This window comes from Lepidochelys kempii, chromosome 23, assembly GCF_965140285.1.
Source record: "Lepidochelys kempii isolate rLepKem1 chromosome 23, rLepKem1.hap1, whole genome shotgun sequence".
NCBI classification, from domain to species: domain Eukaryota; kingdom Metazoa; phylum Chordata; order Testudines; family Cheloniidae; genus Lepidochelys; species Lepidochelys kempii.
In genome coordinates, this window is record NC_136402.1 from 17,707,477 (window position 1) to 17,733,300 (window position 25,824).

At 66.2% G+C, this 25,824-nt stretch overlaps 1 protein-coding gene across 15 annotated transcripts in view; it reads left to right on the forward strand.

The window, feature by feature from the left end:
- Positions 1-17,495, forward strand: part of LOC140901950 (methyl-CpG-binding domain protein 1) — a 25,033-nt gene extending 7,538 nt beyond the window's left edge. For 3 of the 15 annotated variants that reach the window (XM_078849989.1, XM_078849991.1, XM_078849988.1), the window contains exons 3-19: positions 853-1,063; positions 2,191-2,405; positions 2,773-2,858; positions 3,207-3,247; positions 3,694-3,837; positions 3,952-4,086; positions 7,027-7,077; positions 7,726-7,800; positions 8,402-8,461; positions 9,466-9,522; positions 10,027-10,107; positions 12,704-12,868; positions 13,961-14,146; positions 14,758-14,958; positions 15,171-15,245; positions 15,528-15,635; positions 16,232-17,495. In XM_078849989.1, coding sequence (XP_078706115.1) covers positions 853-1,063; positions 2,191-2,405; positions 2,773-2,858; positions 3,207-3,247; positions 3,694-3,837; positions 3,952-4,086; positions 7,027-7,077; positions 7,726-7,800; positions 8,402-8,461; positions 9,466-9,522; positions 10,027-10,107; positions 12,704-12,868; positions 13,961-14,146; positions 14,758-14,958; positions 15,171-15,245; positions 15,528-15,635; positions 16,232-16,693 — 2,353 coding nt within the window. In that variant the 3' untranslated portion in view covers positions 16,694-17,495. The remainder of the gene's footprint in view (positions 1-852; positions 1,064-2,190; positions 2,406-2,772; positions 2,859-3,206; positions 3,248-3,693; positions 3,838-3,951; positions 4,087-7,026; positions 7,078-7,725; positions 7,801-8,401; positions 8,462-9,465; positions 9,523-10,026; positions 10,108-12,703; positions 12,869-13,960; positions 14,147-14,757; positions 14,959-15,170; positions 15,246-15,527; positions 15,636-16,231) is intronic. The other 12 variants (XM_078849977.1, XM_078849979.1, XM_078849978.1 and 9 more) reach the window with 10 other exon arrangements.
- The last annotated feature ends 8,329 nt before the right edge of the window (positions 17,496-25,824 follow it).

Below are 25,824 nucleotides of genomic sequence, written 5' to 3' on the forward strand. Positions count from 1 at the left end.
CGTCGTCGGCCCGAGGGGCAGTGCAGGCTGGGAAGGAGAAGGTTGCCGACAGACTGTCGTGAATGTGGGAGCAGCCAGCCGAGATCTTAGGCGGTCTCGGAGGCCGAATTAGCTGCGTAGGGGGCATGTTTTGCCGTGCGTGGGGCAGCTGTAACTGCTCGCTGGCCGCTGTTTCCTTCCGCCGGCCGGTCCTTCCCTCTTAACTCCCCCTGCTCGTGGTTGTCTCCTTAGGAGCCTGGCCCCCCAGATCCCTGGAGGGGAAGATTATCCAGGGAGTGATCCTCCGAGCTGGTTTTTGTAGCGCCCTCACACCCTCCCCTCCTGCGGGGGTCAGAGAGGGACAGATGGCTCCAAATGGCTGGCTGGCACTTCATTTATCCCCCTGGTTTGTCAGACGGCTGGCCGCACCCTGGCCTGCTCTTCCGCTGTGACGGGGGAGTCGGATTCAGTAGCCATGAGTCCCCCATGCCCCACCTCCCAACCCCTTTTAACCTCCTGTCCCTTTCACCTTAAAAGAGAATTCTTCTGCTGTGAAATTCCCAGTCTCCTGTCTGAGCCCTTCCCTTCCTGTAGGGGGCAGCGTCTCCCTCCTCCCCTGTAGCGATTGGCTCCTGCTCTAAAGCAGAGTTGAGATTGCGTCTCGGGTGCTGAGTTATTTCATCCCTGCCAGTGCCCCCTGGATTATTACCTTGTGGCCGTGAGTTCCACAGCTAACCCTGCACTGCCTGAAAAAACGGCATTCGCGAGCGAGCCTGTTCTCCCGGCTCCCTTTGGCTCCCGGCAGGAGCATCACTTCGCAGGGCTGGGGTGCCCTCCCTGACGCCAGCTCTGTCTCTGCCTCCCCTCCTGCAGCCCCAACGGCGAGAAATTCCGCAGCAAGATCGAGCTCACCAGGTTCCTGGGGCCGTCGCAGGACCTGACCAACTTCGACTTCAAGAACGGTGTGCTCCGTGACCCGCCCCCCAAGGTACCGGGGCGGTGGGGACTGGAGCGCACACAGGAGGGTCGGAATCCCTGTGCCAGGCCTGACCACGAAACTCGGCTGGGTTTCTTGCCAACGCAGGTGCCCCCTCGGCTGACCCGGAGCTGCGTCCCCTTTTTAAATCGATGCCCAAAACAAGTCCAGCAGTTCCTAGTTGGCCCGAGACCTCCCCATCCATGATCCTGTTGCTCCCCTCTCCTCTTCCGAGGGCCTGTGCGTTCCTGCCCCTTAGGAACGCCCTGAGGTGATGAATTACCGTCCCCTCGTGCTTAGCCGGCACTGAGGGTTGGTGATTGTAGCTGTGCCCGGGGCTCCGGCAGAAACACAGGTCGCCTTTGGTCCATCTGGGTGAGACTCACAGGCAGCCGGTGACTCTCAGACCCGGAAAGGGACACGAAGGACTGATTGGAAACCCAGATCGGCCTGAGTGGGGCCGCGGTGGCACCCAAACGCGCCCCACACACTAATTTTGCAGTCCCCGGCACCTGGCACCCACGGAAAGCCAAGCCAGGAGGCGGGGTGCGGCGTGTACCTCACCCCGCCAGTCCCCATGTGCCCGCTGGCGTCCGGCAACACCTCTTTTAGACCCGTTTTCCCTCCCACCTGCGGCCGGGGTTCATTACGTCTCACCCAGCGAGTGAGTTGTCATTAAGGTCCCCTGCGTGCCACACTGCATGTCCCGTGGATCGGCTCCGGCCACGCCGTTGGCTTCTTGCACCAAAACTCCCTCCAAAGCGGCAACGGTAACCAGGCCTTTCGCGCTCATGCGGTTGGCTCACGTGTCGCAAGCTGCTGATTGTGCAAGCGTCCACCCTTGGGCCAGCTGCTCCCAGTGCTGGCCGGCCGGAGGACGTGCTGCACGGCCTGCTGGGAGCGTCGGGGCCTCCTCGGGTTCCGTGCCGGCGTGGCTGCCATTCCTGCTAGTGAAAACGTTTCCCCGGGGGCTAGTGGTTAGAGCAGGGGGGCTGGGAGCCAGGATGCCTGGGTTCTCTCCCCGGCTCCGGGAGGGGAGTGGGGTCCAGCACATAATGCATGGTTGGGTCCGGGATCGCAGGGCCGTGCTCCGTTTCCCTCAGAGAGAAGAACTGGGGAGTGGAGGGGGGGCATCACATGGGGCCTGTTGGGGAAGGCCTGGCCAACCTCCGCATGCCACGTTGCCGGGGGCCGGGACCCCACCTGCAGCCCCACTCATCTTGCACCCCATGCAGGTGAAGAAGGCCCAGAAGAGGCGCCTCTCACTGTCGGAGCCAGAACTCCCAAACCCCCCTGAGCAGCTGCCCCCCAAACAGCGACCCGTGAAGCCGGAGCCCCCGGAGCAGCCGCCCCCGGAGCAGCGGCCTCAGCCCCTCCCAGAGCGACGCCCCCGGAAGCGTCCGGCGCCCCCGCTGGAACCGCAGGAATCTGCACAGGATGGCGTAGTGGCGTGAGTTTCTCCCAGCCCCCTGGGGTGCCCCGTCCCCTGAGCCCTTGGGTCACAATGCAAACGCTATGGGGAGGTGCAGAGAGCCCAGCTAGACGCCTGGGTTCTGTCCCTAGCTCTGGGAGGGCAGTGGAGCCTAGTGTTTGGAGCAGCGCTGGGGCTGTGAGCCAGGACTCCTGGGTTCTGTTCGTCCATGGAGACGTCCCAGCGCCCCCGGTCTCTCTCCCCGGCAGAGGAGCTGCCTGGCAGGCCCCCTGTCCTCCATCCCAGCCTAGCCGGGTCCCTGCCCCCCCGTGGGTGGCTGTGAGCTCCCCACCAACCTGGGGTGCCCCAGGCGTGGGTCCTCAGCAGCCCCCACTCTGCCTTCCAGATGCTGCGCCAGCTGCCAGAACTGCTTCCCCGGGGTGATGCTGCCCAGCCAGAGACGCTGCCGCTGGCTGTGCCCGGACTGCCGAGGTGGGTGAGCGGGGTGGGTAGCACCTGGCGGCTGGGGCTGATGGCTAGATCCCCTCCTGCTCGGGGCCCTGCTGCTCCTTTGCCCAGCTCCCTAGTCCCGCCGAGAAGGAGCCGGGCTGCGAACCCAGGTGTCCTGTCCAGACTCCGCCCCAGAGGCAGCTGCATCTCAGCGCCGGGCGAGCTGTCCCCGTGTGGCGTGGTCTCTGTGGCCCAGTTGGCGCCCCCCCCCCCCCCCAGAGGTGGCTGCATCCCCGGGAGACTAACCTGTCTCGGGCCCAGCTGCCCTGGGGCCGTGACCTGTTGTATGGCGCGTCAGCCACTGGTGCCAACGCTGGTTGTTTCTTTCAGCCCAGAGGAGAGACTTCAACAGGGAGCAGCGGTACTTCAAGGTAAGAGCCAGGCCTGGGGCCAGGGACTTCTGGGTCACTATGTGCAGGGGTTGGGGGTGGGTTGAGGGCCAGGACTCCTGGGTTCTCTCCTGTTCTGGGAGGGGAGTGGGGTCTGGTGGGGTAGAGCAGGGTGGGCTGGGAGCCAGGACTCCTGGGTTCTCTCCCCGGCTCTGGGAGGGGAGTGGGGGTCTAGTGGTTAGAGCAAGGGGAGCTGGGAGCCAGGACTCCTGGGTTCTCTCCCCGGCTCTGGGAGGGGAGTGGGGTCCAGTGGTTAGAGCAGGGTGGGCTGGGAGCCAGGACTCCTGGGTTCTCTCCCCGGCTCTGGGAGGGGAGTGGGGTCCAGTGGCTAGAGCAGGGTGGGCTGGGGCTGTTTCCCTGGTCCCCTCCTTGCGGGGGCGGGCGAGGGGCCGTGGCTGCGCCGGCTGAAGGCCCTGCCCCTCTTGCAGCGGGTGGGCTGCGGGGCCTGCCAGGCCTGCCAGATCCCCGAGGACTGCGGCATCTGCACCGTGTGCGCCGTGCGGGCCGAGGACCCCCAGCTCCGGATCGGCAGGAAATGCCTCCTGCGCCGCTGCCTGAAAATCGTCAAGAAGGTACCGGCCGGCGCCCCCCCGCCCCCCTCCCCCGGCCAGCCGGCGCCCCTCACTCCCGCCCCGCAGCCCCGGTCGGCGCCCCTCACTCCCGCCCTCTCCCCTCTCCCCGTGCAGGGCTTCGGCTGTGGCACCTGCCAGGGCTGCCAGGCCACCGAGGACTGCGGCAGCTGCTACATCTGCCTGCGGAGGCTGAAGCCCGGCCTGAAGCGGCAATGGAAATGCCTGAAACGCCGCTGCCTCAAGAAGAAGGTGGGGGGCAGCTGGGCGGGGGGGGGCTGCGGAACCCTCCCCCCGCGTGGGGCGGGGCCCCAGCCTGGGGGGCTGCTCCCGACTCCCCCTCCCCAGGGTTTTGGGGGAAGAGGAGGGGCGGGGTGGGGCCCCTGACCCCCGCATGTTTGGGAAGGCTCTGCTGCCCCTTTCAAGGGGTGCCACGGTGAGGGGGAGAGCGCCCCCCAGCACCCAGCCCCCCAGCGCCCGGCCCCGACTGCCAGGGGAGATCGTCCCCCGCCCAGCCCCCCGTCCCCCCAGCACGGCACCCCCCCCAGCGCCCGGCCCCGACTGCAGGGGAGATTGTCCCCTGCCCAGCCCCCCGTCCCCCCAGCACGGCGCCCCCCCCAGCGCCCGGCCCCGACTGCAGGGGAGATTGTCCCCTGCCCAGCCCCCCGTCCCCCCAGCACGACACCCCCCAGCGCCCGGCCCCGACTGCCAGGGGAGGTTGTCCCCTGCCCAGACCCCCTTCCCCCAGCACAGCGCCCCCCAGCGCCCGGCCCCGACTGCAGGGGAGATTGTCCCCTGCCCAGCCCCCCGTCCCCCCAGCACGGCGCCCCCCCCAGCGCCCGGCCCCGACTGCAGGGGAGATTGTCCCCTGCCCAGCCCCCCCTCCCCCAGCACAGCCCCCCATCCCCCCAGCGCCCGGCCCCGACTGCCAGGGGAGATTGTCCCCCGCCCACCCCCCCGTCCGCCCAGCACGGCACCCCCCAGCGCCCGGCCCCGACTGCCAGGGGAGATCGTCCCCCACCCAGCCCCCCATCCCCCCAGCGCCCGTCCCCGACTGCAGGGGAGATTGTCCCCTGCCCAGCCCCCCCTCCCCCAGCACAGCGCCCCCCAGCGCCCGGCCCCGACTGCCAGGGGAGATCGTCCCCCGCCCACCCCCCCGTCCCCCCAGCACGGCGCCCCTCAGCGCCCGGCCCCGACTGCCAGGGGAGGTTGTACCCTGCCCAGCCCCCCCTCCCCCAGCACAGCCCCCCATCCCCCCAGCGCCCGGCCCCGACTGCAGGGGAGATTGTCCCCTGCCCAGCCCCCCGTCCCCCCAGCACGGCGCCCCCCCCAGCGCCCGGCCCCGACTGCAGGGGAGATTGTCCCCTGCCCAGCCCCCCGTCCCCCCAGCACGACACCCCCCAGCGCCCGGCCCCGACTGCCAGGGGAGGTTGTCCCCTGCCCAGACCCCCTTCCCCCAGCACAGCGCCCCCCAGCGCCCGGCCCCGACTGCAGGGGAGATTGTCCCCTGCCCAGCCCCCCGTCCCCCCAGCACGGCGCCCCCCCCAGCGCCCGGCCCCGACTGCAGGGGAGATTGTCCCCTGCCCAGCCCCCCCTCCCCCAGCACAGCCCCCCATCCCCCCAGCGCCCGGCCCCGACTGCCAGGGGAGATTGTCCCCCGCCCACCCCCCCGTCCGCCCAGCACGGCACCCCCCAGCGCCCGGCCCCGACTGCCAGGGGAGATCGTCCCCCACCCAGCCCCCCATCCCCCCAGCGCCCGTCCCCGACTGCAGGGGAGATTGTCCCCTGCCCAGCCCCCCCTCCCCCAGCACAGCGCCCCCCAGCGCCCGGCCCCGACTGCCAGGGGAGATCGTCCCCCGCCCACCCCCCCGTCCCCCCAGCACGGTGCCCCTCAGCGCCCGGCCCCGACTGCCAGGGGAGGTTGTACCCTGCCCAGCCCCCCCTCCCCCAGCACAGCCCCCCATCCCCCCAGCGCCCGGCCCCGACTGCAGGGGAGATTGTCCCCTGCCCAGCCCCCCGTCCCCCCAGCACGGCGCCCCCCCCAGCGCCCGGCCCCGACTGCAGGGGAGATTGTCCCCTGCCCAGCCCCCCCTCCCCCCAGCACGGCGCCCCCCCCAGCGCCCGGCCCCGACTGCCAGGGGAGATTGTCCCCCGCCCACCCCCCCGTCCGCCCAGCACGGCACCCCCCAGCGCCCGGCCCCGACTGCCAGGGGAGATCGTCCCCCGCCCAGCCCCCCGTCCCCCCAGCGCCCGTCCCCGACTGCAGGGGAGATTGTCCCCTGCCCAGCCCCCCCTCCCCCAGCACAGCGCCCCCCAGCGCCCGGCCCCGACTGCCAGGGGAGATCGTCCCCCGCCCACCCCCCCGTCCCCCCAGCACGGCGCCCCTCAGCGCCCGGCCCCGACTGCCAGGGGAGGTTGTACCCTGCCCAGCCCCCCCTCCCCCAGCACAGCCCCCCATCCCCCCAGCGCCCGGCCCCGACTGCAGGGGAGATTGTCCCCTGCCCAGCCCCCCGTCCCCCCAGCACGGCGCCCCCCCCAGCGCCCGGCCCCGACTGCAGGGGAGATTGTCCCCTGCCCAGCCCCCCCTCCCCCCAGCACGGCGCCCCCCCCAGCGCCCGGCCCCGACTGCCAGGGGAGATTGTCCCCCGCCCACCCCCCCGTCCGCCCAGCACGGCACCCCCCAGCGCCCGGCCCCGACTGCCAGGGGAGATCGTCCCCCGCCCAGCCCCCCGTCCCCCCAGCGCCCGTCCCCGACTGCAGGGGAGATTGTCCCCTGCCCAGCCCCCCCTCCCCCAGCACAGCGCCCCCCAGCGCCCGGCCCCGACTGCCAGGGGAGATCGTCCCCCGCCCACCCCCCTGTCCCCCCAGCACGGCGCCCCTCAGCGCCCGGCCCCGACTGCCAGGGGAGATCATCCCCTGCCCAGCCCCCCTCCCCCAGCACAGCCCCTCATACCCCCAGCGCTCGGCACCGAATCCCAGGGCAGATTGTACCCTGCCCAGCCCCCCCCCCCCCCCAGCACAGCCCCCCAGTGCCCGGCCCCGACTCCCAGGGGAGATCGTCCCCCGCCCAGCCCCCCTTCCCCCCAGCACGGCGCCCCCCAGTGCCCGGCCCCAACTCCCAGGGGAGAGCGCCCGCAGCGTGGCACCCCCTAGTACCGCAGCTGGGGCTAATGATCTTCTGGTGTGGAACAGAAATCGGTGGTGGCGAAGAAGGCAGGGTACGGCCCCCGGAAACTGACCGTCGTAAGTACCCACCCTGCTCTTTGGAGACCCCGCTGCACAGCTTCCCAGCATCCCCTGTGGCCTGGGCGGTGGTGGGGGGCGGGCATGGTTTCCCAGCATGCCCTGCCACCTGTGATGCGGGGGAGGCATGGTTTCCCAGCATGCCCTGCCAGTGGCATGATGGGGCAGGTCCCCTTGTTTCCCATTGGGGTGGAGGCATCATTTCCCAACGTGCCCTGTGGGCCATGTGTGGTGAGGGGAGGCGCGGCTGGGGCCTGGTTGTGGGGTCTGGCCTGGCCACGCCGCCCCGCCCTGTCGCAGCTAACGGCCTCTCACCCTCTGTCTGCCCGGCGGGCGGCAGGACGGGCCCTCCCGAAACCGCCCCTTGGCCCCGCCTGACGCTGGCAGGGGCAGTCGGCCGCTGCTGCAGTGCGGGGCTCAAACCCCCCTCCGTCTGCATGGGGATCCCTGCCCCCTGGGGAGCTCGCTGCCCCAGTCCAGTGATTAGAGCAGGGCGGGCTGGGAGCCAGGACTCCTGGGTTCTCTCCTGGCTGTGGCCGGGGGTGGAATGTAATGGCAGCGCCGTGGTCTGGGTGACTGTGCATCTCTCTCTCACTCCTTCCTGTCCCTTCTTCGTTCTTTCTTTCCTTGTCGCTTCCCTGCCCTCAGGACGGGCCCCCCGCCAAGCCCCAGCTCGCCCAAGGGAGGCGCCGCAGGAGGCTGCCAGCGGCTGGGCCCAGCGCTGTGAGTGGGTGCGAGCGGCAGGGAGCGCTTCTGGGAGACTGAGCCGCCCCCGCAGGGGTTGGGGGCGGGGCTGGGAGTCAGGACCCCTGGGTTCTCTCCTGGCTCTGGGAGGGGAGCGGGGTCTAATGGTTAGAGCAGCAAGGGCTGGGAGCCAGGACTCCTGGGTTCTCTCCCAGCTCTGGGAGGGGAGCGGGGGCTAGTGGTTAGAGCAGCAAGGGCTGGGAGCCAGGACTCCTGGGTTCTCTCCCGGCTCTGGGAGGGGAGCGGGGGCTAGTGGTTAGAGCAGCAAGGGCTGGGAGCCAGGACTCCTGGGTTCTCTCCCGGCTCTGGGAGGGGAGCGGGGGCTAGTGGTTAGAGCAGCAAGGGCTGGGAGCCAGGACTCCTGGGTTCTCTCCCAGCTCTGGGAGGGGAGAGGGGGCTAGTGGTTAGAGCAGGGGACGGGGCGGGATTGGGTATCTGGTTCTCCGCTTGCCTCGGCCTGCGGGGCCCCCATGGAGCGGGGGGCCCGTGGCGGCTCTGCTCTGGCTCTGTCCTCCTGCCAGCCTGTCCGCGCTGCCGCGTCCTGCGAGCGTCTCTTCTCTTCCTTCTCTGTCTCCGCCAGGACGGCCTGGCCCCTAAACCTCGGTGCCGTAAGAGGTTAACCCCTGCTGCCGCAGCCACAGTGAGTGCGGTGCCAACCCCCCTCCCCCTCCCAAGAGAACCCCGGTGTCCTTGTTCCCAGCCCCTGCCCCCCAGAGCCAGGCAGAGAACCCAGGAGTCCTGGCTCCCAGCCCCACAATGTTCCCCACTCCTAGAGTCTGCTTTGGAAGGGCCTGGTGCACGCAGAGTTAACCCTAGAGATGGAGGAAGGGGGGACACAGGTCCTGCTCTGGGCAGGGACTTTGGCACTCCTCCCCCGCCATGCCAGGACTCCTGGGTTCTCTCCCCAGCTCTGTGAGGGGAGAGGGTCTAGTGGTTAGAGCAAGGGGGGCAGGGAGCCAGGACTCCTGGGTTCTCTCCTCGCTGTGAGGTCTCTGGCTGGTCCTTTCCCCTTGGCAGTAGGGGTGACCCAGGCTGTGTCTGCCGTGCTGGGGGCACTCTGCATTCCATCGGGGGAGGGAAAGGGGGGAACAGGAACCCCAATGTTCAGTGTCCAGCCTTGTCCCCCGTCCTAGCACTATGGGGCCTGAGCTCATCTGGGCCCCATAGGGGCTGGGCAGGGCCAGGGGCTGGGCGAGCTCTGTGGCCCCTGGAGCTGCCAGCTGGCCCCTCTCCGCCGTGGGGTAGCTGTGTGCCCCTTCCTGTCCTGCCAAGGGGGCCTGAGCTGGGCCGTGGTGGTGACACAGGGGACTCCTGGCAGCCAGTGCAGCCGGATGGGTGACAAGCCAGGGAGCGGCGATCCAGCCCCATCCTCTAGTACCCACCCAGCTCAGGTTGGGTGATGGACCCAGGTGTCCGGGTCACCCTCCCCCACCCTGAATTCTGGGAGAGGAGGAGTGACCCAGGTGTCCGGGTGGTCCTCCACAGACCAGACTCCAGAGGAGGAGGGCCCCAGACATCCTGGCCGCTGTTCCCCTCCTCTCCTTCCAGGCCTTGCATGTGTTCTGCAGACGGGACTCCGGCGTCCGGGTGATCCTTCCACCCCTCCCCCGGCCCCTCACCCTGTCTTCCCTTTGCTCCCTCCAGAAATGGAAGCCGTCGCTGGAGCGAGACCCCGGTGGCCTTTCGGGCTCCCGGCGCAGGGTGAGTGAGAGACGGGGCCGGAACCAGCTCAGAACTGCCCGGCACAGTGGGAGCCCCATGGGCTGGGGTGGGGCAAAGGCCGGGGCTGAGACAGTGAGGGGAGTGTGGTTGAGGGATTAGAGCTGGGGGGCTGGGAGCCAGGACTCCTGGGTTCTCTCCCCAGCTCTGGGAGGGGAGTGGGGACTGGTGGGTTAGAGCAGGGGGCTGGGAGCCAGGACTCCTGGGTTCTCCCCAGCTCCGAGGGGAGTGGAGTCCAGTGGTTAGAGCTGGGCCTACTGCATAGAACTGTAGAGTCTGGCTGGCCCCGAGCCCCCTCATTCCCATAAGCCGGTGTCAGTTGCCCCCTAAGCTGTAAATCTGGGTTCACCCAGCCTGTGTTGCAGGGCTCTGTGGGGCAGGGGGCTGGGCAGCAGGGCGGCGCTTGGGGAGGAGGGATTGGAGTGGGGCAGGGCTGCATCGGCTCTGGGGCCGGGGGTAACCCCTCTCCTCTCTCCGCCACCCCAGAAACAGCTGGGTAAAGTGAAGGAGAAGAAGAAGCCGGGCCGGCCGCCGAAACACCCGAGTGTCAGGGCCCGGAGCAGTGTGGTGAGTGATACTCTCTGTGGCGTGGGGTGGGGTCCAGCAGGGGGCGCTGCGGCACGGCCAGGCCAGAGCTGTAGAGATACCTAGCGGGGTGACTGCACGGGGGGCTCTGGGAGTCAGAACTCGTGGGTTCTCTCCATGTCTCCGGGTGGGCAGTGGGGTGTAGTGGTTAGAGCTGGGAGCCAGGACTCCTGGGTTCCATCCCTGGCTAGGAAAAGCCTGGCTGGTGGTTCTGTGGCTGACACTTCCCCCAGGGCTCCCCACCCAGCCCGCGCACTGCTCTGTTTCAGGGAGTGTCTCGCCTGCGTCTCATGCCCACCGTGCCCCTCCCTCTCCGTGGGGCTTGGCCGTGGGCCGCGGAGCGCCGCCCTGTTGTCACCCGGCCCTGCCCTGGTGCCCCGCTGTCCCGGGGAGGCAGGCCTGCTGGGCTGGATCTGCTTGCGTTTCCCTGACGCCGGGCACAGCGCCCCTTGTCCACCTGCCAGGGCCCCGCCTCGCTCGCTTCCTGGGCCACCCCGACTCCGGTTCCCTTGGGCCTCCTGGGAGAGCTGGGCGGGTCTGTCCCGATGTCCCAGGCCGCCTCGAATACTAGGGCGGGAAGGGACGTCGGCGGGTCCAGCCCCGGCGCTGAGATGGGACCAAATGGACCTAGATTCTCCGTGTCAGGGGCTCGTGCGGCCTCTTCTTAAACTCCTGCGCGGGCGCGGATCCCTCGGTCCGGCGGGGGCTGTCCTGGGGCTCTGCTCAGCTGACGGGGAGCTCCTGGCGACGCTGGGTCCCGGGAGCCAAGCTCGGGTAGGAGCGGAGAGGGATTTTGCCTCTGGATCCGGCCATGGGGCAGCCCCTGCTGCGATCCTGTGGCCTGTTCGAGGAGGAAGGGGGTCGATCGGGGAGGGGTCACAGGGAGGGAGGCCTGGAGCACCAGCTGTTGAGCTGAACAAAAGAAGTGAGGGGCTGGCTCGCTGAGTCAGCACGTCTCCACCCCGCGAGGCTCTGCCGGGGAGTCGGCGCCCCAGCCCCCGGTGACGGGTCGGGGCTGGATTCGGGGAGCGGAGTTGGAAGCGGGAGATGAGTCGTCTCTAACGTGTGCCTTGCGTGGGAAGGAGGCGCTAGATACCCGAAGGCAGAAGCGAGACCCACGAGGTCACGCTGTCTAAGTCCGGGGGGCCGGGCCCCTCGCCTGGGGTCGGCCGGCCCTCGCTCTGAGTCCGGGGGGCCGGGCCCCTCGCCTGGGGTCGGCCGGCCCTCGCTCTGAGTCCGGGGGGCCGGGCCCCTCGCCTGGGGTCGGCCGGCCCTCGCTCTGAGTCCGGGGGGCCGGGCCCCTCGCCTGGGGTCGGCCGGCCCTCGCTCTGAGTCCGGGGGGCCGGGCCCCTCGCCTGGGGTCGGCCGGCCCTCGCTCTGAGTCCGGGGGGCCGGGCCCCTCGCCTGGGGTCGGCCGGCCCTCGCTCTGAGTCCGGGGGGCCGGGCCCCTCGCCTGGGGTCGGCCGGCCCTCGCTCTGAGTCCGGGGGGCCGGGCCCCTCGCCTGGGGTCGGCCGGCCCTCGCTCTGAGTCCGGGGGGCCGGGCCCCTCGCCTGGGGTCGGCCGGCCCTCGCTCTGAGTCCGGGGGGCCGGGCCGGGCCGGGCCCCTCGCCTGGGGTCGGCCGGCCCTCGCTCTGAGTCCGGGGGGCCGGGCCCCTCGCCTGGGGTCGGCCGGCCCTCGCTCTGAGTCCGGGGGGCCGAGCCGGGCCCCCCGCCTGGGGATCGGCCGGCCCTCGCTCTGAGTCCGGGGGGCCGGGCCCCCCGCCTGGGGATCGGCCGGCCCTCGCTCTGAGTCCGGGGGGCCGGGCCGGGCCCCTCGCCTGGGGTCGGCCGGCCCTCGCTCTGAGTCCGGGGGGCCGGGCCGGGCCCCTCGCCTGGGGTCGGCCGGCCCTCGCTCTGAGTCCGGGGGGCCGGGCCGGGCCGGGCCCCTCGCCTGGGGTCGGCCGGCCCTCGCTCTGAGTCCGGGGGGCCGGGCCGGGCCGGGCCCCTCGCCTGGGGTCGGCCGGCCCTCGCTCTGAGTCCGGGGGGCCGGGCCGGGCCGGGCCCCTCGCCTGGGGTCGGCCGGCCCTCGCTCTGAGTCCGGGGGGCCGGGCCGGGCCCCTCGCCTGGGGTCGGCCGGCCCTCGCTCTGAGTCCGGGGGGCCGGGCCGGCCCTCGCTCTGAGTCCGGGGGGCCGGGCCGGGCCAGGCGCCTGGGGCCGGCCGGCCGTCGCTCTGAGTCCGGGGGGCCGGGCCGGGCCCCCCGCCTGGGGATCGGCCGGCCCTCGCTCTGAGTCCGGGGGGCCGAGCCGGGCCCCCCGCCTGGGGATCGGCCGGCCCTCGCTCTGAGTCCGGGGGGCCGCACCGGGCCCCCCGCCTGGGGATCGGCCGGCCCTCGCTCTGAGTCCGGGGGGCCGGGCCGGGCCCCCCGCCTGGGGATCGGCCGGTCCTCGCTCTGCATGCCCAGGGCCCCCTCAGTGCCCCCCAACCCACGCCGTGCGCCCCCTTTGGCAGGCCGGCGGTGTCCCGGGGGCGGGGAGGGGGCCTGTGCGCGGCCAGCCCCCCCCGCGCTCTGACCCGGCGCCTCTCTCCCCGCCCGGCAGCTCTGCTCCAAGAGCCGGCGGAATCGCAAGTGCGGCGAGTGCGAGGCCTGTCTGCTGAAAGCCGACTGCGGCCGCTGCGACTTCTGCCGGGACAAGCCCAAGTTTGGCGGGGAGAACCTCAAGCGCCAGAAGTGCCGCTGGAGACAGTGCCTACTCTTCGCAATGGTGGGTGCCCCGCCCGCCCGGCTTGCGGGGCCTGGCTGCTCCGGGGGGCAGGGCCGCGGGGCGAGCGCTGAGCTGGAAGGGACCTGAGGGGGCTCGCCCCGGCTGGCGTGGCTCTTGTGGGCTCTGGGCTGGGCTCCCGTCCTGTCCGGCTGTGGGCGTTGGAGCAGGCCCCGGGGAGGGGAGCCAGAGCCCGTTGATGTGGGGCACGCCCCTCCCCTCGCCCAGGCTCTGTGCCCCACATCAGGGCAGCGGCTGCCCTCCCGGCCCTGAGGTCCCCGGCACTTCGTGCTGCCCGCCTCCAGCCCTCTCGTCTTGTGGCGCGGAGTTCGGCAGCCGCCCCACCGGCGGGGAGCGGGTTCTGGGCCCGGCAGAGCGTGGCTTTGTCCCTGGTGGATTCGTTTGCCTCCCGGGAGGGTGCTTGGGACCCAGAGTTGCCGGGGGCTTAGGCGCCGAGCTCCCTGGGATGTCAATGGGAGTTGGGTGCGGGTCTTAGCGGCCGGTGGGTTCTTCACCTGCCGTTGTCAGGGCCGTTCGTCTGGGCCTGGGACGGAGTCGAAGTCAGAGCCACTGTCCAGAAGGGGCTTGTGAAACTGGACGCCTGGGTTCTCTCCCCAGCTCTGGGAGGGGAGCGGGGTCTAGTGGTTAGAGCAGGAGGGCTGGGAGCCAGGACTCCTGGGTTCTTTTTCTCTGCCTTTCTGTAAATCTGGACCCTTGATGCCAACATCATGACCAGGTGTCTGCGTCCCGCCGCACCTTCTGCACCCTCCCTGTGCAGCCGAACTCCCCCCCTGCACCCCGCTTTCCAGGGCAGGGGGGAGGGGCCCTCCCAGCCGGGGGAGAGGTGTGTGCGCGTGTGCAGGCCGGGGTGCGTGGCCTTTGTCGCTGGCTGGGGAGGAGGCAGCGGGCTCCGGGGGAGGGGCAGGAGTGCAGGGGCCCAGAGGCCGTGGCAATGGGCAGGACCGGGCCGACTCTCGCTCTCCCTGTCTCTCTCTCTCTCTCTCTTTCTTTTCTCTCTCTCTCTCTCTCTCTCTCTCTCCCGCTCGCTGCCTGCCCGGCTCCGGCTCTGTCTCTCCCTCTCTTTCCCTTCCCCAGAAGCGGCTGCTGCCGGCGGTGTGGAGCCGCGGGCAGGCGGAGGAGGGGGCGGGGGCGCTGGCCCCCCGGAAGGCCTGGAGGCGCAGGATCGGCCGCAGCCGCCAGCCGGCCCGGATCAAGCAGGTGGGGCGGCGGGTCAAGGGGAGCGGCCAGCAGCGCTGGGTTCGGGGCAGTGCCCTGCCGCAGGTAACTACCTCCCCCTGCCCCGCCCCCCTGGCGGCCCGCCCCCCTGCCCTGCCCTGCCCGCCCTGGCTGTGGGAGCCCCCCGCGCGGCGCTCCCTCTGGGGCAAAGAGACTCGCGCTTCTCTCTTTCTTCCTCCGCTCCGCCTTTCCCGCTCGTCTTTCCGGCCCGGTTACCGCTCAGCCTTGCGGGAGGGGAACCCAGGACTCCTGGGTTCTCTCCCTGACTTGGGAAAGGGAGTGGGGTCCAGTGGGTTTGGGAGGGGTGGGTGGGCTGGGAACCAGGACTCCTGGGTTCTCTCCCCGGCTCTGGGAGTGGAGTGGGGTCTAGTGGTTAGAGCAGAGGGGCTGGGAGCTGGGACTCCTGGGTTCTCTCCCTGGCTCTTGGAGAGGAGTGGGGGGTCTGGTGGTTAGAGCAGGGGGGTAGTGCGGGGGCTGGGAGTCAGGACTCCTGGCTTCTCTCCCTGGCTCTGGGAGGGGAGTGGCATCTAATGTTAGAGCGGGGAAGGCTGGGAGTCAGGACTCCTGGGTTCTCTCCCTGGCTCTGCAGTGGCGTGGGGGGTGGCTGTCCGTGGGGGGCTCTGTGCTGCCCCCTGACGCTGTGCTCTGTCCCGCAGGAGAAGGAGCGCCCGCCGGGCGGGGAGCTGCGGTTCCTGGCGGAGAAAGGGGTCACTGAGGCGCCCGGGCAGCTGGTGCTGCTGAAGGACCGGCCGGGCAGGGACTTTGTCCTGCTCCGCGACGCCCCCCAGAGCTTCCCCCTCCTGCTGCAGCACGTGAAGGAGGAGCCGGCCACACCCCCGCCCCCTGGCCGCCTGGAGGTGAGAGGGGGCAGCCGGGCCGTCCCCCATTCCCCCGGGGGCCTGGGTGTCCCCTTCAAGTGGCGCCCAGCTTGGGGCCAGTCCCTCCCCTTGGGGTGACCCAGGGGTCCTGGTGGCCTGCCCCATGCTGGGGTGGTGAGGGCTGGAACCTGGGCCTGCATCCCCCCGGCGCCCCCCGCTGAATCTGTGGGCTCAGTCCTCTCTTCCCCCAGCAGGAGCCGGCCCCCACCCTGCTCATCTCCGCCCCGCCCCTGGTGAAGCAGGAGCCTGGATGGGACCTTGCACCGGTAAGAGCCACCCCAGCTCCCGAGAGCCCTCTTCCCTCCCAGTGCTGAGGATAGAACCCAGGAGTCTGGGCTCCCAGCCCCCCCCCTGCTCTGACCACTAGCCCCCACTCCCCTCCCAGACCCAGAGAGAGGAGCCAGGACTCCCCCGCTCTAGCCACTAGCCCCCACTCCCCTCCCAGAGCCGGAGAGAGAACCCAGTCCTAGCTCCCAGCCCATGTTTCCCTGGGAGCTGCCCTGGGCAGGATTTGGGGTGCCCCCAATGCTCACCCATCTTCCTTGCAGGTGCAAGCAGGGGTGCCCCTGCGGATGGAGGGCCGGGGGCTGGCCAGGGAAGTGGTGGTTCTGGACCCAGCTGAGAAGGACGAGGAGGAGGAGGAGCGCACCCCGGTGGTGAGTGGGGGTGCTGGGTGCAGGCATGTGATGGGAAGGAAGGGTGCTGGGTGGGGGCCTGTTCCCTGAGGGCCATGAGAGAGTGGGTGAGTGGGGGCCTGTGCTGGGGTTGTTGGGGGTGGGGGGGCTGGCATTGGGGGGCAGGGGCGGTATTGGGGGCATGTTGGCAGTGTTGGGGGGCTGGTGCTGGGGAGACAAGCAGTATTGGGGGAGGGGGCAGTTCTGGGAGTTTCTGGCCCTGGGGGACAGGGGGCAGTGTTGAGGGGTGCATGGGGGCAGTTCTGGGGGTGTGTGGCGCTGGAGGGCAGGGGGCAGTGTTGTTGGGTGCATGGGGGCAGTTCTGGGGGTTTCTGGCCTTGGGGGCAGGGGGCAGTGTTGAGGGATGCATGGGGGCAGTTCTGGGGGGGTGTGGCGCTGGAGGGCAGGGGGCAGTGTTGTGGGGGGCATGGGGGCAGTTCTGGGAGTTTCTGGCCCTGGGGGACAGGGGGCAGTGTTGAGGGGTGCATGGGGGCAGTTCTGGGGGTGTCTGGCGCTGGGGGCCCCGGGGTGGCACCCGGCAGCCCCCCCTCACCCCTCCGTCCCCCCTGTGCCCGCAGATCATGGAGATCTACAGCCTGGGGGCGCTGGCGGGGCGGGCGCCCCTGGACCCGGTGCTGCGGGAGTTCCTGGCCGAGCTGCAGGAGATCCCGCTGCCGGCCCACTGGGAGGTGCAGCCGCCCCTGGGGGGGCCCGACCTGCGGCTGGTCCAGCGCTCGGCCCGCTCCACCATGGCCGCCACCGTCATCCACATCCGCCCCGGCCTCTTCTTCCAGGTGGTGGCGCGCCAGCTGCCCGTGCCCCCCGAGCACGAGGTCTACGCCAGCCACCCCGCCCGCCTCACCACGGTGGACGAGGTGGTGGAGCTGATCTGCGACCTGGAGGCCTATCGCCTCTGCCCCGGCTGGCCGGCCGGCTGGCACGCCGGGCAGCGCTCCCAGGCCTGCGACGTGCTGGTCTACTCGGGCTCCTGCCCCCAGTGCCGCCTGAACCCCTGGCCCTCGGGCAGCGCCGGCCCCTAGGCGCCCCCGCGCCCCCAGAGCTTCTATTTTTGACACTGGAATCGGCTGGACCCTGCCGGGTGGGGGGGAGAGGGTCAGAGGTGGGCACGGCCGGGGGGGGTGGGGGGGGGCTCAGCACCAGTTTCTTTTCGTTGTTTGTTTGTCCGGTCTCCCCCCGCCCACCCCAGCCGGGGGAGGGCTGAAGGGACATTTCCCTCCTTCCCCCCCCCCCACTGTGGTCACATGAGCGGCTCTAGCCAATGAGGAGCTCTGTCCCCTACGTCGATTTCTTCTGTGCCCCCCCCAGACGGGGCAGAGGGCTCCTTCCTCCTGAGCCCCCCGACCCCTTCTGCAGTGACTTGGGGGGCATGGATTTCAGATGTCATCTTAATTGCTTTAAAACCGCCCCCCGCCCCCCATTGGCCTGGGTCTTCCCCCACCCTTTGTGGGGGGCAGACGCATGCTGGCTTCTCTCCCCCCAAGTGATTGCTTCATCTCCAGCATGGGGGGGGTCGATCCCCTTTCTTTCTTCCCCGTCCCCAGTTTAGGTTCCTGTTTTAAAACTTGAATTCTTTGTTGGTGGCGATTTTTCTGCTGCAGGTGAGAGGGGACAGCCCCCGGGGGGGGGGGAGGTTAGAGGACATTGGTTGCTCTGAGGGGGGGGTAGAGCTGGCCCCATGCTCCCCCCCCCCCCTTCCCCCCTGGCAGTCCGAGGCTAGTGCTAATTTCAGGGAGTTTCTGCCGAAGCCATAGCTGCATCCTTGGTGGGGGACGTCTCCCCCTCCCCCCCCAGTGGCCGGGGGGGCAGGGTGTGAAGCACAGATCCCCGCCCCCCACCCCCTGTCAGGGTTAGTTCTGTTCCTCCTCTTCCCGCCCCCCCGCACAGAAAGAAAAAATGCGAAAAAAAATTCACCCCCCCCCCAGAAACTTGTCTCTATTTTTTTTATGTATTAAAAGTTTTAATGAGTAGATGAGGGCTGGGTCCTGCCTCTGCTTCCCTTGGGGGGGGGGGGGCAACGGCACCCCCTCCGGGGGCACGAAAGCATTACCCCTGGGTGGGGAGGGGGGCCATCTACCCTGGTGTCCTTCCTGGCACCCATCAGAGGGGTCCTAAAACTGAGCATAGCGGCTATAGGTTGGGCGAGGGGCAGGGTAGGAGGAGTACAAGCCCTATGGGGAAACTGAGGCAGGTGCGTGGATGGGACTGCCCCATGATCAGGCAGCCAGTGACAGCCCAGGAGAGAACCCAGGCATCCTGGCTCCCAGTCTCTTCTTCCTTCCCCCCTCCTCCCCAACTCTAACCACCAGACCCCACTCCCTTCCCAGAACCGGGGAGAGAACCCAGGAGACCTGGCTCCCAGCCCCCCTCTGATTCAAATGCCCCTTTCCCTGGATGTGGTGCCCCGGCCGTGTCCTTGTTTGGCCGGCACTCTTGGTTCAGGGGTTCAGTGTTTATTTGGGGGGGGGGTGGCACAGCCCCTGTGAGGCCAAGATGGGGCTGGGATCATCCGGCCCCCAGGGTGGCTTTTGCGGTGGGGCCTTGGGATCCTTCAGGGCCTTTGCTGTCTAGCCCCCTTGAGCCAATATCCCATCCCCATGCGAGTCTCCCAGCCCACCTGCCATGCCCTGCCCCTCTGCCAGCCCCCCCCGGCCACTGCCCCTCTGCCAGCCCCACCCCTTTTCCTGCTTCCTGGCCCTACCCCCTCCATCTGCCATCCCTTCCTGTACTTATCTATCCTCCTATCCTGGTGCACCCCAATATCTACCCTCAGCTGCCGCCCCCGTCTATCCCTCCATCCCATATCTCCCCCGCCCAGCTGCCCCTGTGGCTGGCTCTGGACACTAGCATCCCCTGCCATGCAACCTCCAGTGCTTCCCCCTGCAGTGAATCAGCCACTCGACCCTCCCGGAGAAGAGCAGAGAGCGAGTTGGGGGAAGAAGGGGCCAGCGGGCCAGTGCCCTGGCCCTGCCTGTGGCCAGCTGGATGGTTGCGGCTGGCCCTGGTGGAGAGGGCAGGCATGGCAGAGAGGGGGGGGTGGCATGGGACCAATGTTGGGGCGACTGGGAGGGGTGTATTGGTTTGGGGCGGTGGGCTGGGAGACAGGACTCCTGGGTTCTCCCTGCTCTGGAAGGGGAGTGGGGTCTAGTGGTTAGAACAGGGGGGGTTGGGAGCCAGGACAGATGAGCGGCTGGCTAGAAGCAAGGGCTGGAAGGGGTGGCATGGCCGTGCTGGGTGGGCCCCCACCCGGGCCCCCACCCCTCTGCCCCTCTTACTGCTGCAGGGGATTCCACAGCCCTTGGTGGCCCCTGGCGCCTGCCCGTCCTGCCCCCAGGACACGCTGTTGATCTGGAAGAGCCCATAGGCCGTGCTGCACCAGGCAGACCCCGGCGGGCGGGGAGGGTGAGGCCCCTTCCCAGCCGACCCCCACTACGGGCTAGATCCACTGCACCCCTGCTCAGCAGCTGCCTAATCCTGGAGGCGCCTAACTCCCCTGGGCCCCCGCCCTTCACTCCACCTCCCCAGGTCTAGATTGAGCCGGGAGCGCGTGCGCTGGGGGCAGCCTTGTGCCTAGTGGTTAGAGTACGCGGCTGGCATGCAGGAAATCCAGGGTCGTTCCCCCCACGCCTGCTGCAGAGAAGGGATTTCAAACGGGGGAGCCACCCTGGCCGCTGAGCCAGGTGGGGTGGCCTCCGTCTCTTGTATAGCAGAGGGGGCCACGGGGCAGGGGGAGAGGGCTCTGGGTCCCCCCCAAGCAGCTGGCTGGGAGTGAGTCGGCCCTTTAATTCTCTGCGTGGGAGCCCTTTGGGGAACCGGCCCCGCCAGCCGTGGGTAGATGAGGGGAAGGGGGGGGTCATGGGATGGTGAGGGGGCTGGGACTCTCCACTAATAATCGGCCCCCCATCTCCTGGCGAAGCCCTCCAGCCCGTACTGCCAGAGGATCCACACCAGCTGGCACCGGGGAACGACGACACCCCGGCAGCTGGGGGGGCGCCGCGGCCAGCAGGACCAGGAGAAGTGGGAGTCCGAGGGGGTCAGAGCAGCTGCTGCGGGGCCCCCCCTTTCATCCCTGCTCTGGGGCAGGGAGTCCAGGCCTCCTTCCCCCCACACACCCTGCAGCTGCCCAGGTGTGTCTGTTCCCATCAGCCGCTGCCCCCCCCCCCCCCCCGCGGTAATTCAGGTTGCGTCAGGGACTCCTGGTTAAAGGCCGCCTGTTCCCAAGGCCGCCGAAATCTGCCATTTTCGGCGGAGCCCTTTGAAATGTGGGGCCCCTCAGGAGGGCCCGGGGCCGGGCCAGTGACCCTGGTTTGGGAGCGGTTGCGCGCCGGGCGCCGGTGATCTCGCCTGCCCCGAAAGAGCCGTTTCCCCCAAAGTTTCTTGGTGCATTGGTTTTGTGCTCGTTTTTAACACGGTGGCTGGGCCCGGGCCGGAAAGGGGCTAGCGGGTTTCCACACCCTCTAGAAGCCAAATGATTACTCGGCTTGACTTGAAATTTGGTGTGGCTCACAGGGGTGTTGGAGAGCCAAATTTGGGGTCGTTAGACTCAGGGGTTCTTGAGTTACAGCCCCCCCCCCAACCCAAAACTGGTTTCCATCTGCTGCCAGGTGCTGTTAAACTGAGAGGGCGTCATGCCTGGGTGAATTGTGGCCCTCATTGAGATGGAGAGCCGGGAGCTCATCCTTCAATTAACTTATGGGTAAGTTAAGCACAAGGCCCCAACCAAGATAAAGGTGTTTGGGGGCCGAGGCCTTGTCTCCCCTTCAGACTGAGGTTGATGCAGGCGCGTGGGTGCGAGATACAAGAACGGCCAGACTGGGTCAGGCCAAAGGCCCATTTACCCCAGTATCCGGTCTGTCGACGGCGACCAATGCATCAATAACTTCCTTTACTGGGGCTTCTGTGGGATCTGCCCAATCATGGCTTTGTGGGGACGCTGCGGAGTATGGTGCTGGCGGGTTTGAGACGCTTCTTAGCTTGGAACCCGCAGGAGGGCGAGGGTGAGAATATAAAGAGTCCCCAAAGGGTCCTGAAGCCAAGCGCCGGGTGTGTGACGGCAGGGTAGAAAAGAGCTGGCAACGTGCCCTGGGCTTTGGGGCCGGCCGCTTTCCTGTAGCGGGCTCGACTGGCTCGTGCTCCACAGGCGAGCTTTGTTTTCACGGATCGTAGGGGCAGGTGCTTGTGCCGCTAGTCGGGGCCGAAGAGCTCTCGCTGCGGTGCTGTACGGTTAATGATACTGACGAGCGCTAAAAAAAGCCGGTCTCTCTCTCTCGTGTGTGACCAACCACCAAGGATCAGCGGCCCAGAAGCGAAAGAAGCTGTAGTTGTAATAAATCACGTAAGGGGAATGAAAAAGTTCCCCAAAGGTAATAGGTTGGGCTACACCACTAATTCCGACCAGCAGCGTGTCTTTCCCTGTTCCACAAGGCAGGAGAGCCGATGGCAAAACCCCGATGTTAGCACAGAGTCAGGGTTGGTTGGGGGTTGGTCATGCCCTTGCAGGACAGCTGCGTGGAGCATAACACAAATCTCTGCAAGCTGGGAAATGCACAGTTAAAGGTTGCCCCTGTCACCTTAACTCTGCCCTCTTTCGGCACACCCTGTTAACACGTGTGCCTTAAGTCTGCCAGCGTCACAGTGGCTGAAACGTACACGCTCACCTCCTTTTACAATCTGTTTGCATTGCCTGGTTGTCAGCTGTTTGGATTTTGCTCAACTCCCTGTTCTGCAAGGGGATGACATACCTCCAAGCAACCTCACCTGCGTTAGTGTAGCCACGTAGACATGACCAGGGTTTGGGAAGGGAGTGGGGGCTAGGGGGTTAGAGCAGGACGGGGCAGGGAGCCAGGACTCCTGGGTTCTCTCCCCAGCTCTGGGAAGGGAGTGGGGTCTGGTGGGTTAGAGCAGGGAGAGAGGGCTGGGAGCCAGGACTCCTGGGTTCTCTCCCTGGCTCTGGGTGACCTTGGGTAAGTCTTCCACCTGTCTCCACTGCGAAATGGGGAGATGTCCCTGGATTGTCGTTCCCCACCCTTGCCCTCCCACCTGCCACGCCTGGGGCATGAGCTGGCAATGGGCACCCGCCCCATGCCACCCCCACACCAAGCTGGGGGGAGACAGGCCGGTCTGTGAGGGTGGGAATGTTCCTTTCCTGTTGCCACTGCCAGGGGAATCCGCCCTCTGTCCCCGCTGCGTGCCTGCAATTCAAGATCAATCCGGGAGGGGTCAGAGAAGAGCCACGCGAATGATTTGAAGGGCTAGAAACCCTGCCTGAGCGCGAGAGACACCAGCAGCTCCAGCTATTGAGCTGAACAAAGACGGCGAAGGGGTGACTGGATCTCAGCTGTACATACCCCACGTGGGGGACAAATATTTAATAACGGGCTCCCTAGAAAGTCTAACGCGATCCGATGGCTTGAAACCGAAGCTAGACAAATTCCGGCTGGAACTAAGATGTAAATCTTTACCAGTGAGAGGAATTAACCATCAGGCCAAATTCCCAAGGGACGCGATGGATTCTCCAGCCCTGACCATTTTTAAATCAAGCTGGGAAGTTTTTTCCCTCAGAGATCGGCTCTAGCAATGACTTGGGGGCAGGTCCCTGGCCCGGGTAGTACAGGGGATCAGGCGATGCTCACAAGGGTCTGTGCTGGCGTGGGAAGCTGTTAATCCAGAATTCAGCTTCGTTTGTTGCCAGCCAGCATCCGGAAAAGGCAGCGAAGATCAGTTCGGAAATTTCCCCGGTGGCTGGGCCAAACCCAGCCCCGGCTCCTTTCCCAAGCGGTGACGTTGATTAAAAATGATTCCAACGAGGCAGATGCCCCCGGCTGGAAGCAAGCGGCGTTGCCGTGCTCTGCGGTGTGCAGCAAAGTGGCAACTGGACCCTCCCGGCTCGGCGAGGGCCTGATTTGCCGCGGAGGGACGGGGAAAACAGGTGACTTGCAGCGGTTTGAGTGGAATTAACATCCGGAAAGCCCGCGCAGCAGCCCATGCTGAGATTTGTGAGCCGTTCCTCTGACTTCTGTGAGTGGATTTTGTCGGAGGATTCACTTCGTCCCCCGTTGAGTGAGGGAGAGAAACCAGCGTCTGTTCCATAGTTTCGCTTGATGTTTATTTTTATCAAGTTGCATTTCCCCAGTTGCACAAAATTAGGGCGTTTAAAGCATTTAAAACTTTTTTGACTGATTTTCAAATTTTCAGTTACGGCAACTTCGGGGGGGTGGCGGGGAGGCGTGTGCCAGCCACTCGAGGGGCTCAGGGAATAAGTATTTAATTCGCGTAGACATTGAGATCCATAAAGACTCATGCAACCACACAGGCTCCATGTCACAACATATAACTGTCCGTCAACCACCCGCTGGGACGTTCCCCGGCAGCGTTTGTTTCTTGCGTTGCTGAGCTGTGACTTTCGCTCGGGAACGATAAATTGTTACTAGCACTTTGGGCGAGGGCGGCGATTTCGACACACTGACCCATTAAAAATCGAATTCTTCCGAGCTGGTTTATAGGCCGCACTTAAATCAGTGATGGATGCCACCTGTCGCCACTAAGGGAGGCGAGCTGCACATCCAGGGGCTAGGGGCTTCCCCTCTAGGATTGTCCTGGTGTCTCCAAGAATTAAGATTACGCCGTGGACTGAAACTTCCAGGAGTGTCCAACAACCCAAACTGGCAGCCCTGGGTGCTTCTGTACGAGGTGCATTCGTTCACCAGGTACAGGGGCGTGAAATGGCTGATTTGCTCCGTACTGAAGGGCAGAAATGCCGTGGCATCACGGGGAGAAGTTGAGAAATCACCTACTCCTTGTTAGACCAACTTAGGAGACTGAACTGTTGAGAAACAGAGAGCTGGTGTGGCCAACAAGGTTCGAGGATGGAAGGCAATTGGCCAGCAGAGATATGCCCCAATCGTCTCAGCAGGCTCCAGGGGATGGTGAAAAACCCTCCATGGCCGCCTCCCTGACCTGGGGCGAGCCAGAGCTGAGCAAGGGAGTGCTCACCAAGGCTGTGGGGTTTGGGGTGGGGGTGGGGGAAGACATATGAGATTGTGACGAAGTGGGAATTTTTGTAATTTTTTTGTAGGATGCTTATGTGTGCCTCAGTTTCCCCTGTTCTGTGCAATGCTACCCTGTGTGTGTGTGTGGAGACAGGATCCAGTTTGCTTTCAGGACAGACGAAGAGCCAGTCTGGTGTGTTCATGTTGCCGGGCTGCGTGGGTGGACTGATCAGAGCTCTGACGGGTCTGTCTACCCGGCAGGGTTAGCCTAGGGTAGTAGAACTGGAGTGAGCAGATGCTGGGTTTGTTAACCCAGGGCTTGAGCGTCTACACTCAGTGGTAAGCCCAGGAGTTGTGGAATCCCGGGTCCCAGGCTGCAGTTCCAGTGTTCACACTACCTTATGCCGGCCTGCGTCCAACCACCCTTATCCCAGCCCCCTCCCCAAATGTAGCTGCGTTCGCCCTGTGTTCATGGTGCAGGGTGGGGACACTTGACCATCCCCCAGACTCAACAGGCCAACAAAGGAAGTTGGGATCGTGGGCTGCTTTTGGCGGATTTCCCAGCAGGGCTGCATCTACACCACACATCAATGGGGCTTGAACCCTGTCTCCCGGCTTGACTCACCTCCCGTGGAATCCTGGGACTCTGGGCTGATGGACAGCGGTGTCCCCTCAGTTCTCCACCCTGCGGTGCCTTTCACACCGCTTCCCTGTGAGAGCCACCGCTCCTGGTCTGCTCACACGCAGCCTCCAATGTGTAAATCCCCCTCCCCAGCGATACTGCCAGCCACCAGGGAATTACGCTGCAGAGCGACGCCGGCAAATTCCTAGTCCCTAACACTGTATGTCTTTCACTGCCCAGCCCCCTCTTGGAGAACACCAGCACATCGAAAGACCGTCATTTCATTAACAGAAAACGAGCTGCACGAGGAGTCCCCCAGACACTTCCACCCAAACACACACAGGTCTAGAGAAAAAATGTTTATTAACTCCAGAATGATGGATTTTAAGCTGATTACAAGTAATGAGGCATAAAAATCAGTATTGGTTACAAAAAAATAAAAGGTAAAAACGCAAAGAAATCCCGAACTTAACAAGCGACGTGAACTTAAAGCGAAAGGGTCTCTCTCACCACGTGATCTTTTGCAGGCTTCCTGGCTGCATCTTTCAGCCAGGATCACGCCCCAGTCCAGTGTCTTTTAACTCAATGCCGTGAGTAGAGATGAAGGGCAAGAGAATTTTTGGCCTCCGTTCCTTAATTTTATCCTTTTCCTCTTTGAGGATCATCTCCAGCTGGGATTAAGCGGACAGCCTGTCTCTGGGATAGGAACTTCCAGCAGTTCTTTTAAATTTCTCACTCATGCCTTTCTTCCCGCCAAAGAATAGCCGCTTAACCAGGCGATAGTCCATTTGATTACGTTGACACCTGGCTGAGACGTCAGTCTGCCTTTTGTTTCTGAGGATCCGGTTTGCGCCTGCTTTTCTAAACTTGGAACACAGCTCAGCATGGCATATAGTGGAATCGTACAACTTTACATACAATGTTGCCATGCATATTTTACCAGGACAATAATGTTCACTAGATTATGAGTTTTTGAATGATACCGGCACAAAGCATACTTGGTACAAAATTTATCATAGTCTTGAAAAAAGAATGAACATCAGAGTACAGACTGTCACGCTGGGTTAGCGCCATTTGTGTGTAGACAGAAAGGGGTGAGGTTTGCTCTTGACTTTGAGCCCTGGGCTTTCCCTGCAGTGTAGACATTCCCTAAGGAACTGGTTGAAACCAACTTGGTCCAACGAGGCGCCTAGAATAGTGGTTTTCAACCGGTGGTCTGCAGACCTCTGGTGGTTCGCAGGCCATGTCTAAGATTTCCAAATGGGTCCACACCTCCATTTGAAATTTTGTAGGTGTCTGCATATTAAAAAAGGTTGAAGAACCCCTGGGCTAGACAGACAATGCCTGCTCCAGCGACTCATGGATTGGTGCTCTCTGTGGGAGAGCTAAGCCAAGACCCCCAGCATGAGGACATGGGGCTGGAAGGTGTGAGGCGGTGGAGCCATGGGCCTGCCCTAAAGGAAGAGTGAGACCCTCCTCCTTTGTGGTCTGGGACATGGAAGGGCTTCCCCCGAGAGACTGTTCCAAAGCTGGTCCTGATCCT